At 37.4% G+C, this 14,692-nt stretch overlaps 1 protein-coding gene across 1 annotated transcript in view; it reads right to left on the reverse strand.

The window, feature by feature from the left end:
- The window catches only part of MEI4 (meiotic double-stranded break formation protein 4), a gene marked incomplete at both ends in the record, with an annotated part of 110,163 nt that extends 96,400 nt beyond the window's left edge, over nt 1–13,763 (reverse strand). Inside the window, one exon of the mRNA XM_082756184.1 lies at nt 13,741–13,763. Coding sequence (XP_082612310.1) covers nt 13,741–13,763 — 23 coding nt within the window. The remainder of the gene's footprint in view (nt 1–13,740) is intronic.
- Nucleotides 13,764–14,692: the final 929 nt, after the last annotated feature.

Below are 14,692 nucleotides of genomic sequence, written 5' to 3' on the forward strand. Positions count from 1 at the left end.
AAGAATTCTCCCAATCAGACACCAGGGCTGATAAGCTGGCTAACAAAAAGATAGATAGTTTCTAATATTTGTTGATTATATATATATATATATAATATTTGTTGAACTTAGATTATTATTAACTTATCTGAAAAGCTATTAAACTTTTCAGTTTTTCAGTTTTATTGGGCACTCATAAGTCAGTAGACTAAGGAAAAACATCTTGTAGAAGAAATACAGTTTTCAAATACTTTCAATAGCTTCGGATATTTCAATTACTTTCTTCTCTGACATTAAACTTGTTTCTATCAACCAGTAACATTACTCTAGCTTGAATCTTGCCAGAGCTCTTAAAAGCATTATAAGCAGGTCAAAGAAAATCTTCAGATTCTTTGATACTCTTCTCACAAGTAAATGAAATCTGAATTGATTAAATTGTTTGTTTAGTGAAGTGCTATGTAACTATGGAATCTCATGCTTCTGAGACTTTGGTTTAAATCTATTTTTCACCTACAACAATTAGAAAATTAAGTGATGATAAATAGGTGACCGATGTTAGTTAAGTTGGCAGTCTCAGTATGAAGAACCTTTTATAAAAAAAGATGTATTGACCTTTTCAGTTCAGTATGGGATTGACATGTTCTGACATCAAACAGTCCCTCTTTAATTTTTGGTGCAGATGTTGGACATCTGACTGATGTTGTATGTGTGTGTGTATACACATTCATACTCAGACAATTCATTTTCCAACTTCTGGGATGGATGCAGCTTAAGAAGGGAGTTTTATATCAACTAACATTACATCGCCCCCCCCCAAAAAAAAAAAGGTACGAGAACAGAAAGACCTTGGAAGACTTTTAGTATCATACATGCAACTGGTGGACTTCGTAGAGTTGAGTTGGGTAACAGTTTGCTGAGCTAGACCTGGAAAACCCTGTATTTTACAAGATCAAGTAAATATGTACAAAAATTTCCAAATCTCCATATATATATATATTTGGGCTGTCTGGCAGAGCAGGTCTGTTTATCAGGTCATGCTGGGAGAAGCATTAACAACCCCCCACTCCTAGTAACACTCTGAAGGTTATGTTAACTTGTGTTTACCACCAACCAGCTCAAAACCCTCCACCCACAAAACACACAGGGGAAGATAGAGATGGTCTTTTAAGGAATTTATTGAGATATTATGGTGGCTTTTTCTTTTTTTCCTGCTTTTCTCCTGAGGCCCAGAAAAATCCTGTATTTTCTCCCCACACTCGTATGTTCTTCGTTCATGAGTAGAAGGGAAGGTCAATCTAAAGGTACTGAGAACCATGCTACTATATTTATTTCTTCCTTTAAGAAGAAAATTCAATGCCTTATCAAGGCTTCCACTTCATTGTTTTTTTCACTGACTTATAAAACTATGAGATCAGACAAAACAGCTCCATTACAAAAAAATAAGGCACAGCAAGTGTTATTTGTAAAAAGTAAATGATAGTGCTAGAAAGCAAACACGTTTCCTTCAAAAAGAGCTTAAAATTCATTTGCTATATTGGAAGGGCTTTCCAATTACATCCTGGTGCCAGACTTGACATTTAATCAAATGTGTTTAATCAAAATTCAAGTTATTTCCTATTTGCAAATAAATAAAAAAAATATACTTTGGCTTTCTATTCACATAAATCTTTAATATAAAGAATCAAACAGTAGTGGCGTAAGAAGTCTGAGAAATTTTAAGTTGGCAGTAAACAAGAAATTCATATTGAACGGAAACAGACTTAGCAGATGTTTTTTGTCCTGCTGATTACATTTATCTTCTTTCATGTGGGTTTTGAATGACTTGAATTTACTCAGTGGTTTACTTATTCACTTCATTTATGAAGCACTTCACATAATGAGAACACTATTCTTTTATGTTATATGGCTTTTAAGTGGATCAATACTCAATGAATTTACTTAAGAAGTATTACTTTAAATTTGTTGATTTATGGATAGTACCAGCTTACTCATCATAGAATCACAAAATAGCTTGAGTTGGAAGGGATCTTAAAACCATCCAGATCCAACTGTCTTGCCATGGGCAGGGACACCTCCCACTAGACTAGGTTGCCCAAAGCCCCATCCAGCCTGGCCTTGAACACCTCCAGGGATGGGGCATCCACAGCTTCTCTGGGCAACCTGTGCCCCTCACCACCTTCTGAGTGAAAAATTTATTCCTAACATCAAATCTAAACCTACCCACTTTTAGTTTAAATCCATTCCCCCTTATGTTATCATTATCTGCCCCAGTAAAATTATTTTTTCCTTTTCCATTTATATATGCAAATATACTTCAGCAATAATCCTTGAAAAGTGCATATAAACTGCTTCCACTTTTCTTGGTTACACCTATAATTTTGCTCAGATAAAGTTATTGTGATTTTATTTGTTTCATTAATTTTCAAAAGTCAGACATTTTAATCCTTTTCAATCAACTCAGAAAAGGTTTGGGCTACTGGCAAACCAGTGTAGAAGTGTGGAAAGTTATACTATTTGTTGTTATTGCTCTTGCATCTTAATAATTTCAAAAGAAATTTGACCCTGTGCATGTCTTTCATTATGCAGAGCAACTTGCTTACTGAGATAAGGGAGTTCTGCTAACGCTAAAATGAGTTTGGTGCACATTAAGGGCAAGCTCTGGTATCTCTTGAGAGCTAGCAGTGCCCCATGCAGTTACTGTTAGTCGGCTGTCATTCCTGTAGATGGAGGACTGACACCTTCAGAGAGTGGTGAGGTCCACATGGAGCTTTGGCTCTGAGTGCAGCTGTTCCTGTCTCCTTCCATTAGCTAGAAATGGAGCAGATCAGCATCTATATCCCTAAGCTCAGAAAGCTGATGCTAGGTGAGAGGAACCACAGTCTGAGGCTTAATGCATTACTGGGGCACAGGCACCACTCATGGTGTGGTGCTACTGCAGAACAGCAGCTCCTGTGTGCTGCCAAGGCACCAAACTGAACGTGTTCATGGATGTGGAAGGTAGTGACCACTGACATGTCAATGCTTTGGAAACCAGGGCTCTCCAAGGGCCTTCTAACACAGCTGGCAGCGCAGCTCCAGACTCAGGCTTGCTGGCTGAGCATGGGGCTGGTGTGATGGCAAAGAAAAGCTTGTGGTGAACACGGTAGGTGGGTGAAGAGTTGCAGCTGGGTCATGGTTAGTGATGCAGGGCAGGGAGCTGGGGAGATGAGTTAAGTATCAGCTTGAATGAACATGACTGGTGGGAGGGGAAGGGAAAAACAGGGACATCTTTTTTTCCTGCACACATATATGGCCTGACAGAGAACTGGGAACTGCTGTTATCAGCACTAAGATACCATCAAAGACAGCTGAGCTAACCATCTTTGAAATGCCCTGCTGTAATATTTTTGCAGTGCCTCATTCTCCCATAGCACACATTAGGACTGAAGTTCATTTTATTGCACTGAAAATTCGTGACACATATGGGATAAAGTACTGCTTACCAGGATTTCATTAAATAACTAAGATTTCAGTGTCAGAGATGATGTTATTGTTCAACAGTAGTGCACTCATGAAAAAAGCTTTTTTTTTCTTACCTTTAAATCTTCTTTGAATGCTTTCATTATTTGTTATAAAGAAACTACAAGTTGACTTAGTAAAAGTTTAAACAGTCTTTATTCTGTAGGTAAAAGGATGGACAAGAACAAATAATTGAAAAGATATATATCAAGTGTATGCAAACACTACAGAATCATTGCTTTTGAAGCAATTTTGTAAAACCACCTGAAATTCTAGAGTGAGATGTCTTATAAAAGAAATGGGTAAAATGCACTTAAAGTATGCAGAATAAACTTCTTAATTTACACTTTCTGTAAATATTTGCTACAAAGAGTTATTGAAACAGAATGCGGGATATTTGCAACTTGCTTGCTCAATCTACTCTTACCACTTCCAGCATTTTTGTAATGCAGACAATTATCTGAAAAATTATTATTTTTTTTAAATGACTCGTTTGAGGCTACATTTAGGCATGAGATAAGTGGTACATTTAAGTCATTAAAATTGCATTTGTGTGGAATTCTCATGAGTTTTGAACCTAGGTTGAATTTAAAAACTATAATCCTGTTTCACTTTAGCAAAAAAGTGAGATGTCACATTCAGAAAAGCTCCTAATGGCCATGTGTGGCAACTAATACTAAAAGTGTTGCAATAAAATATAAACCACACATAGGAAAAAGAATGGAAGTAAGAAAATCTGTACTTCCTTAGCCTACCTTCAAGGTGGATATGTGTTCGTTTATTTATTTATTTATTTATTTATTTATTTATTTATTTATTTTTATTTTCTGGAGTCAGGGCAGGCATCTGTAAATGGTGACAGTGAAAGGAAAGATCTCAACCAAGGGTATAGAAGATGTGGCTGCTCTGTTCTCTCCGTCACAGCAAGCAGAGTAGAAAAGCCTTTTCTACATGCACTCATCTACCTTACCACGGTTTCATGGAGATATTGTGGCTGACACTAGCATTATAGCTAGGGCTGTAGTTCCCAAATTATTCTCCCACAATGAAGATCTGAGGTCTGGTCAGGGCTCCCTTGTCTGGAGAAAAATATTCCCACAAACTCAGAGTCATTCAGCCCTGGCAAAGTCTGAGTCCCTGGTGTTTTTCAGTGGTTTAAAGGCTCAGGATTCACCACTAATAGACAAAGAATGGGCACTGCCGGTTTTTGTTGGTTGATAAAGCTTAACTTGTTTAGTTTAGCCCAAAGGGTAGTACAAACTGATACACTTACTTTACCAGATACACGATGTTAAACCCTGAAGACTTGTTGGACTGAAGCATTTGAGTTCTCAGGAAATGACAACATGTACCAGAGACAAAATAAAAGAAACCAGAAGTGTCAGTCATGCACAGGCATATAATGCGCCATATAATAGTAAAGGAACAGCTCCTTCTTCTAGGTGGTGACTCTCTGGCCATGCCCTCTGTATTCAAGGAGTTATAAGCAGCCCAAGCAGCTACCACAAACCGATTCTCAATCGACATGTAGCTCATGAGCAATACGTCATCTCTAACCTGAATAGATCTCTCCAGCCCTGCTAGGTTGGTAGCTTGCCCTAAGTCCTTGCTGAATTCATAAAAGAGAATTCCCTGTGCACCTCGCAGTGTCGGACATGTCTTTGTGGTTTTGGACATTTCTGTGACATTGGCTGTGCCGCATGCATGGCCAAATGCCCTGTGTGCCACCCCCATCTCTGCACCAGGTGACCATTCAGACAGCTCTGCATTTTTATTTATTCATAAGGTGAACTTCATTCTGAGAAATGAGGAGCATCCTCACAAAACAAGGAAAAGAGGTAGGAGTTTCATCTCTGTATTCAAAAATTAGGAGAGGCATAGGTGATCTGTTGGGTGCTACCAGGAGGTGAACAAATTAAAATGTAAGAGTCATGACCGTGTCAGGCTAGCTAGTCTAATTCTTGCCTTGAGCCAAAATGTGAGCAATAATTATACTCTCTAGTGAGCTGCTCCATGGACATGAGTAATTATAATCCTCTGCACACAGAAATGTTTATCTCATTATAATGAAGCAGAGAAGTAAACAAAAATAAAAGGACTAGAACTAAATGTTCAGAATGTCATTTCTATGCTCTGCTATACTCAGTCAACTCCAGTTTTACATGACAAGGAAGACTGCAAGTGAAAATCTGGTATTATAAGTGAAGTTTGTGTGAAGACTATTCATTAGATATATTTGTCCAATACCTGAAAAGACAATAGTTATTCAATTCCAATATTCTGTTAGGTAGTAAACAAAGGAAGAAATCTGCAGAGATACACTGCTTTTAAAGTTAAAATACAATTTTTTGCTCACATTTCTGTGCTAACTAGTTTAGTAACATTAAATAATTCAGTATTTCAGCCCTATTTCATTAAAACACTAAAATACTTACTGAAATGTAAGTGTAAAACTAAAAAATCCACATGACTGAATGTAGTTAGTTACTGCAGACTCCAGTTAGAGTCAGTGCAGATCTAGGAGAAACTCAGTTCAGCCTAAAGCAGATATCTTCAATATAATGTAGATATGTATATTTAATCAAAAGAATCTACCCTAAGAAATATAAAAACTTTAGAGCTAGAAATCCAATCTCCATACATTCAGATTTCATTAAAATAAATCTGATACCAAACTTTCTAGGTGCACCCAAAGTGTATAAACCTTACCAAGCAAAGAGCTTCAGAGGAAAGCTGTACTGGCCACCCAGCTATCAAGAGAGATTTGGAGACCACTCAGATCAGTTCAGTCTGATTTTTCACTTACAATTTTTGTAGGGAAATTGTCTACATGGCTACACAAATTCAGGTAATTACCAGCCTTTCCACATTTCCTTCCATGAAAGAACATGACAATAAAATATGTAAGTGGTTGAAAACCTGGTTCTGCTGAGGTCAATGGAAAGATTTCCTTGAATTTGAAAATGTCAGAGTTTCACCCCAGGCCAAGAATGGCTGTGCCATGTTACCACGGATCTGCACAGGGAGTGAAGACAATCCTCCACATCTCACAACAAAACCCAATAACCCCCCTTTGCCTGTCAGGTTCTTCATTTCCCCTTCTATCAAGGTAGCTGCAGGCAATTCTGTAGTAGGGAACAGGGTGTCTTATGCCTGAAATGCAAACAAAGGAGTGAATGTTGGAGTTCAACTATGACTCACATTCAGCAGCACATATTCCTGTCACTTCTGAGCGGCACTGCCCTACTCAGCTCCGCAGAAACATTTTAAATGATGTGGGAGATATTTTATATGGAGAGGCAAAGCACTCTTGTATGTGACTCACAAAGATCTCATTATTATTTTATCCTTTATTCAAATTACTCTTTAGATCAAGATTGTATTAATACTCATAATTAATTTGGCCTTATATAATTCTTTTAATCCAAGTATCTCGCAACACTTCTTGAGCATTATCTAATTAAGCCAGTCACAATATCTCTGTGATGTAGTCAAGGAATCTGTATGGCTGGTTTCTTCCAGCCCAAAAAACAGTCACCTCTGGGGTCAAATGAGGCAGCTGCTCAATAATGCATAGCGGCACTGTGCCACGCTTTGGGAGAGGAAGTGAGAAATAGCAACTCTAATTGGAACTACAGGGGGACTGAGGGAGGAGAATGTAATTATGTATAATTTCAGATTTAAAAGTGATAACTCGTCTTTTCCTCTGAAGGTTGTCAAAGGCTCTCTAACGTCCAATTGTTTTTTTAGCTCATGGTACAGATGTCTCATAGAGTACCACAGGTCCTCTGGTACTCTCTGATCAGAGTCAGAGAGGAGTGCCTTACCACATTATCATTTCATGACCTATTTTAAATTGAAATTCTGCTTCCACACATGTAATTTACTTGCCCAAAGTAAATAGCTAGTGTGATCCTTTGATCAAAACCTGTAATAAACTGCCAATGTTTAACATTTCTTCCTGCAAGGCTGGTTTAAAGTAAGTTGTATTATCCCCACTGTACCAAAAGAAAATGAAGCAAGAGGAAAATAAATTATCTTCCTTTACATACCCAGAAAGCCAGTGATTAAAAGGTCATTGAATCTTATTTTCCAGATCTGTATTACTTTGCTAAGCTCTCACTCATCCTTCCTTCTGCCTGTTAGAACGTCTTTAACATTCAGTCTGTATTTTTGATATCCATGATTAAAATAAAGATCAAACGTGGAATCTAAAATATTCTGCTAACAGGAGAGTTTTCCCATATGCATACCTATTTGTATCTCTACTAAAACAAAATTTAAATAATGAAAGCTATGAACCCCATGGATGCAGAAGCTCCCCCGGTGTCTTTTAGACAACTGCTCCCTGAAGGTTGGGTGCTGTGTTTTTACCCACATTGCTGCTTCAACCCAGACCTATCCCATGGGGACACACAGCAGCGTTGTGGGCACAGACTTCTAGGGCTTGTCATGCTGAGGAACATTGGACATGGGGCTTAAGGTGTCTGCCAGAGGGGTACAGATGAATTCATGGGCAATTCCCTCTTCTTGGGACAGGCAGGAAGAGCAGTCTTATGAAGAGGGAGTCACCTACATGTCAGTCACTGAAAACACCTCTCAAGTTTTCACAGATTCTTGCAGCTGGATCAGGGGGTGTTGATCTCCTGTGGCCTACTGTGTGGCATGGAGAGCTGCAGATATCACCAAGGAATTTTTGCACCAGATCTGCAACAGATTTAAGATAAAAACCTGGTCTCAGTTTAGATGTTGAGGGTCAAAGGATATGCTGTGTCTCTAGGTAAAGTATTGAAATGGAAAGGTGTACTTGCCATTTAATAACAGAAGCTTCACTGAATCTCCAGCCACTCACTCTTGATTATAAGAAAATGCATCCCTTGTAAGTATTTATAAACAGGTTTGCTGAAGCTGAGGGGCCCACTTATTTTCATTTGTATAAAGCAATAAAATCAAGAAAAATAATAGGGAACATGATAATGATTCATCAGGTGTTTTAAATTTTGAGAAAGCACAGCAACTACTGAAGAACCTGGAAAATACAGTTCTTACACTACACAGAAAATTATAAATATGAGAATACCCATAAACTTAGTGCTCTTGCTATGTAGCAGTGATATAATCTGCAGTGACTTAGACCATCCTCCATGTTACAAAAACTGTTGGAAGTGCTGTCCATTATCACCAGGGAGCAGACATGACCATTTTTGAGATGAAAAGACCTTTGCGAAATGATCTCTAAGTAGGGTGCCTGAGATGATGAAAATTCCAGTTCTTGGATGATTTCGGTTCTCCCCAAATCTTGATGCTTTCAAATACTTTCTGAAATAAAAATTCCAGAAAAAGTTCATTTTTTCCCCCCACTTTTCTGATTATAGAATAATTTCAATTTTGAAACAAAGTAATTTCTGAGGGAAAAGTATGACTATATTAATAATATGAAGAAATATTTCAGTCAGAAAAAGCATTATAACAAAAAGTTCTGACATACTCAACCTATCTCTATGTTATTTGTGTTAAAATTAACACAGTTTTACATTTCACTAGAGCAGAACATCTGTCAAAGTTTTAATAGCTTTTGTTGTGTTCTTTAAGCAACTTCACTCATTTCAAATAAAAAATTGGAACTTTTTATTTAAGGGAGCATTCTTTAAAAAGGAGTTTAAATTCTCTTTCCAATTACATCTGGAAGTATCCACTTCTCCTTCTCAATGGATAATAAATTTCAAATGACTTTACTATGTTCATTATGGTGTGCATCACAAATGGCTGTAGTTTCATGGTCATAGTGGCTGCACTTATATCACTCTCGCAGAAAAATGCATGCCCTTTTTCCTCAAGAGAGAGGAGGAACACCTCTAGAGTCAGCTATTAATAGAAGAAAAATAGAAGAAAATTTTCTTCTATTAATAGAAGAAAAATAGAAGAAAAAAGGAAAAGTTTTTCTCATTGTGGGCCAAGGAGACATATGTGCTGTTAGGGGGGATGAAGTTAACTTCAGGGAGGGGGGACTAAAAGTTAGACAGACAAGTCAAAGTCAAGCTTTTCTTAGCAATAAGAGATGCAGGCTCCTAGGTGATTCTTCTCACTACAAATTAGCTACCTAATTACATACCTTTCCTAAGCTGGGGGAAATAATTGCCATTTGGAAAAACCCATTATTCTCAACTGACTCTAAAGGGAGCCAAAGGTAAGTAACTCACTGCTTGATAGCTAACTTTCTGTAAATTTTGGTGAAATGATCCTACCCTAAGGGCCTATAATGATCTTTAAATACTGTTTTTAAATTGTTTATGGATTTTGATAACCATTCCTAAAACTGACAGGAAGCCTTCCAACCTGGGCAAGCTGTAGGGATATCTAACATATCTAAGGGTGATGCTAGAGCAGTGACAAGTATGCAGCAACAATCTCTATTGTAAACTCATTTTTCAGTTTTAATTCCTCATATAATATAGCACTTCAGTAACTGAATAAACAAATGTATTGCCTGAATAGTGCTATAACTGTACCTGTTGCTGTACATATAGTGGATGAAATATTTAAGCCCAGTAGATATAATGAAACACAATACTCCAACCAAAGCAGAATGACCAGATGGCTCAGCACAGATTTGAGAATATTTTCCTATAGGCAGAGCATATGAGACCCTTGATCTTATTTACATGAACTTATATATTTGAAAGTAATCTCTAGAGCCAGGTGTAGGCTTTAAGTCTTGCTAGTGGAAGAATCTAGCTGAAACAATTAGTTGTTAGAAACGTTAAATGGAAGTACTGCTATGTGTCATTGTTCTGGTAGGATTTAGTGTTGCTTTAGGAAGAATGTAGAGAACAATCTGCACTGATACAAAGGGACTGAGCTCTCCTCTTAAAGGTATTGACATGCCTAGGCTAGCAGAATAACAGAAATGCCTAAATTAAAAGTTATTTTGGGTACCTCTACACTGTGTTACTGTCTGAGATATTCTACATTAGCTTCAGTGGGACTGCACAGATGTTACAGAAGGGACAGTAAGCCCATTCTTGTAACTTTACAGCATATGTTTGCTTTTATATTGAGATCTTCTTGATTTTACTAGCTAAATTCAAAATGCATGAAATGTCAGTGGTTTCTCTCTAGTTGTAACCATGTACTCCATGGAAAAATTGCATCAATGGTAGAGAAAACAACCAAACAAAAAAACAGGTGATAGAGGAAAGTAATCAAGAGAAAAATGAGGGAGATTCTCACTGAAAAAATGTTTTAGAGAGTTATTTGCACTGAAACAATAAAGAGCATCTAACATGCTACACAGTTCAACATCCTACCCAATCAAGCATACTTTAACAGACAATGCAAATCAAGACCATTATAAATAAATCCAGCCCCTACCCCCTTAAAGCACTAATCAAATACAGACTCCAGACAGAGGAACCCCAAGTGCAAAAGCAAACATCTCATTTCTCAGTTTTAGTCAACCAGGAGAACAGATGGCCCTTAATAGCATGCCCTGAAACATCTAATTACATAAGGAACTTTGTATAGTTTTTCTAGACTTTTAATTGGTCCCCTAACTGTGTGTTAAGAGAGCCATTTTTTTTAATAGATTAAATACTAAATATCAAGATAGATTCTTTTACAGCATGTGCAACACCTTGCTTGGTTATTATTAATGTGGATTTCAAAAATATGGCAATGCATACTGTGGATCAACGTTGTCATGCAGATGAGCTATATTCATTTCTTTGGAAGTCTCCCTCATCTATCAAGCTGACTGCCTTGCCTTTCTACAAAATAGGAACAACAAGATGTATATGATAACACATTTAGGGTCATTAAGAATTTAGCCTATATAAATAACATGAGAGGAGGAACGGCTGGTAACTATAGCAACCAATAGAAACCTAAGCAGAGAGGAGAATGGACATTACACATCAGCATGCCAAATTGAAACATAACAACGCAACCAAAAAATTAACAGTATCTTGCAGAAGTCTAAAGTAGTGCTGAAATAATAAAATGGTATTTATACATATTATTAAAAGAATTAAAACACATTTAATGACTAAGTACCTAAAGTACCTAAGTACCTAAAAAGAAGAAAATCAATGTACAATCAAGTGCACAAACTCTTGTTTACAAATAACAGACACAAAAATGAGAATTAAATGTGGCAAGAAAAAAAAAAAAAGCAACAATGAATATAAGTGCGCACTGAATTCAGAAACATATCTAGGTGTACAGGATCTTAACTTCCATTGCCCAAAACCTTGTGTAATGCTTCTCTCTAGTAATATAGGCCATAAGAAGGCATCAGAGTTCTGCTATTTTGGTAAATCACATCATTTACTCTTGGTTGTGATCATGCTGTTTAACAACAATTTTTATTTTTTTTTGCTGCAATTAGGAAAGCTGTTCCAAAACATTGCTGCTCTGATGCTTAGAAACCTTCTTTTCAGGATGAATTTATTAATGGCCAGTTTACACCCATTTGTTCTTGTGCCAACAGTGATCATTAGCTCAAATAGCTTTTCTCTGGTGTACTAGCATGCAACATTATAGACCTCCTTTTTGTTAGACTGTGAAAGCCAAGTTCCTCTCAGAAGATAACCTTTCTTTCACCTAATTATCTTAAAGTCTTTCTCTGCCTTTCATCATGCTTAATTAATTTGCATGACTGGCTATAATTTTACATTACATTCCAGGTAAACTCTTGCTGGAGTACCATTTACTACTTCCCTGTCCCTGAGGATGATTTTTCTTTTTATATGGCTGCACCACATCAGTCTGTCACAGGATCATTACCAGATTATTATTATTTTTTTTCTAATTGCTTTTTTCTTGTCTGTTTTTCCAACTAGGCAAGCTCCTAACTCACTGCAAAAGCTCTAGAAACTACTCCTCAATCCTTAGCTTTCTGTTTTTTGCCACTAAATGTTGTCCCATTTCTAATAACTCAGTTATCAACTCAATATGGTGCACAAACCCATATGGCTGTTATTCTATTATATTTGTTTTTCCTGTGTAAATGCCTATGCAGTTGTTTATATTTGTCCTCCAACATAACCTTGGAAAATTGTAGTATCAGTAATAAGAATTTACTAGAAATATAGACCTGCATTCACCTCTTCCAGGATCTGTGGCTGTACATCAAAGGCTGCCTCAGTGAAATCTTTTGCAACCCTTCCAGAAGGCAACTTACCAAAATCCTTTCTGTTTTCATCCACCCATCATCCATCCACCCATAATTCATCCATTGTTTCACTGCTGATTAACACTATGCTGATTCTCAGCCCCACCAACTTCATATTAGCTTTCCTGGATGACACACACCTATTTTCCATTATGTTTCTTATTTCTGTATAGGAAACAGTAAAGTGATCTAAAGAAATCCAGCGAGATCAGTAGTATTTTACACATATTGCCAAGATCATAGAAGGAAACAGGGAGTGAACGTCAATGGAGGATTATGAACATTAAGTTTATAGCATAAAATAAAAGCAAATCTTGTTCTGCACAGATACAAGTGTTATGAAAGTGAAATAACAATGTAAAAGGTATAATGCCTACAATGATAGCACTTCCCCTATCGGTTTTTAGAGTTAGCCAACATGACACACCTTATTACCTGTCTTTGCTATATCCTTATCTGTTACCAGGGGAAATTGATAAAATGCCTATTTACAGTAGTCCATTTATTTTCATAAGCACAGCAAAAATCTTATGGTGCAAGCGAATTTTCAGCTCAGGGCCTATTACCATCTGGCACTTAATGCAAGAGCTCCCTCTCGGGGTAGCACTACAAAGGTCATCAGAGCCTGCATGGAGCTTTTGTCCTTGAGTTTCCAGTGCTTGTGGCCCAAATACAGATACTCTCTATAAAATCCACTCTCTATACATGCAGACACAATTTGTGAATTGTATATGGATGCCACCTTTGCATAAGCTGTGGGTTTCAAACACTGTTCCCTCACACCTATTTCAGGCTCTGGATTTTTGCCTCTAGTGTGAAATAACTAAATCAGATTTGATGAGGCTGTCAGACTCCCACCTCCTGCCCCATTCCTCCTCCCTGGTGCAGAAAGGTTTTTGTCCACTTGCAATTCTGCAATGTGCTCAATGCATAGCCAAGCACCCAGTGGACAAGATGGTGATATCTGTACCAGGGAACTAACTCATCCAATGGTCCATTCATGAATCCCCAGGCCAGCTGGCATTGTTTGCCTGTGCCCACCCTGTTTAATTCTCTCAGCCTCCTAAATGGGGTAGCCGCTTCCAACTTACCTGCTGGGAATGGACCCGGGCATGGTTAGCCTATGCTACAGAGATATTCAATAGTCTGTCATTTATCAGGTCAATATTAGCAATTCATCAGTGCAGGCATTTGACTGAATCGGTTTAAATTACCATTGAAGACAGCCACAAAATTGCTCATACTCTCACTATTTCAGTTACAGCACCCATATGCACATATTTTCATTTGTGCTCCTAAGAATTACCCTTCTAAGGATTGGATTTTAGAAGTAATACCAAAATCTCTATTTACAGCTATCAGAACGTCTGGGAGCCCAAGAACTTCTAAGATTATAGCCCTTGAAGTACGGAGATTTATGCCTAGTAATTAGCATTGTTGTGTCTGTGGGGTCTGTCCCTTTGTATTATGATTTCCAGAACCTAGAAAAGCTTCCCTGTATTTCAAAAACCTACAAATACATTTAAGAAAGATCTCCTCATTTCAGTGTAAAAAGCTAAAAAGTAACTTTGCTACTCTTTAATTATCATGACAACTGCACTGCTAGAGGCAAAGCTGTGTTATTGGAAGTCTTTCAGACTGAAGGAATAGGGTAAGAAATAGGATAAGAGAAGTAACGTTAGAGAAGTACAATGTTCCATATTACTTTAAGGATGCTTGCTCTGCAAGATGTTCAAAGGAAAGGAGATTGCTAAAGTGATGGGCAAAACGGGAGGTAGGAGAAAGCTGTGCTTGGAGGAAAGAAAACTAGTATCAGCAATGCCAGCAGCTTCAAAATACTTTGATATATTGTCCAAGTTGTCCTGTACTCATGCTGAAAAGAGAGTCTGACCATGGGAATTCAAATAAGGAAATTTTGAAGCAGTCAGAAAGAGCTATGAGGAAGCAAATTATAGATAAGAAAGAAAGTTATTTGGAAATACTATTTTGCATAATAATGGACAAGCCAAATAACATTCTGGATGAAATCATGCTACACAAATA

The sequence above is a fragment of the Aythya marila genome (genome assembly GCF_965140915.1).
Source record: "Aythya marila genome assembly, chromosome: 3".
In the NCBI taxonomy this organism is placed as follows: Eukaryota; Metazoa; Chordata; class Aves; order Anseriformes; family Anatidae; genus Aythya; species Aythya marila.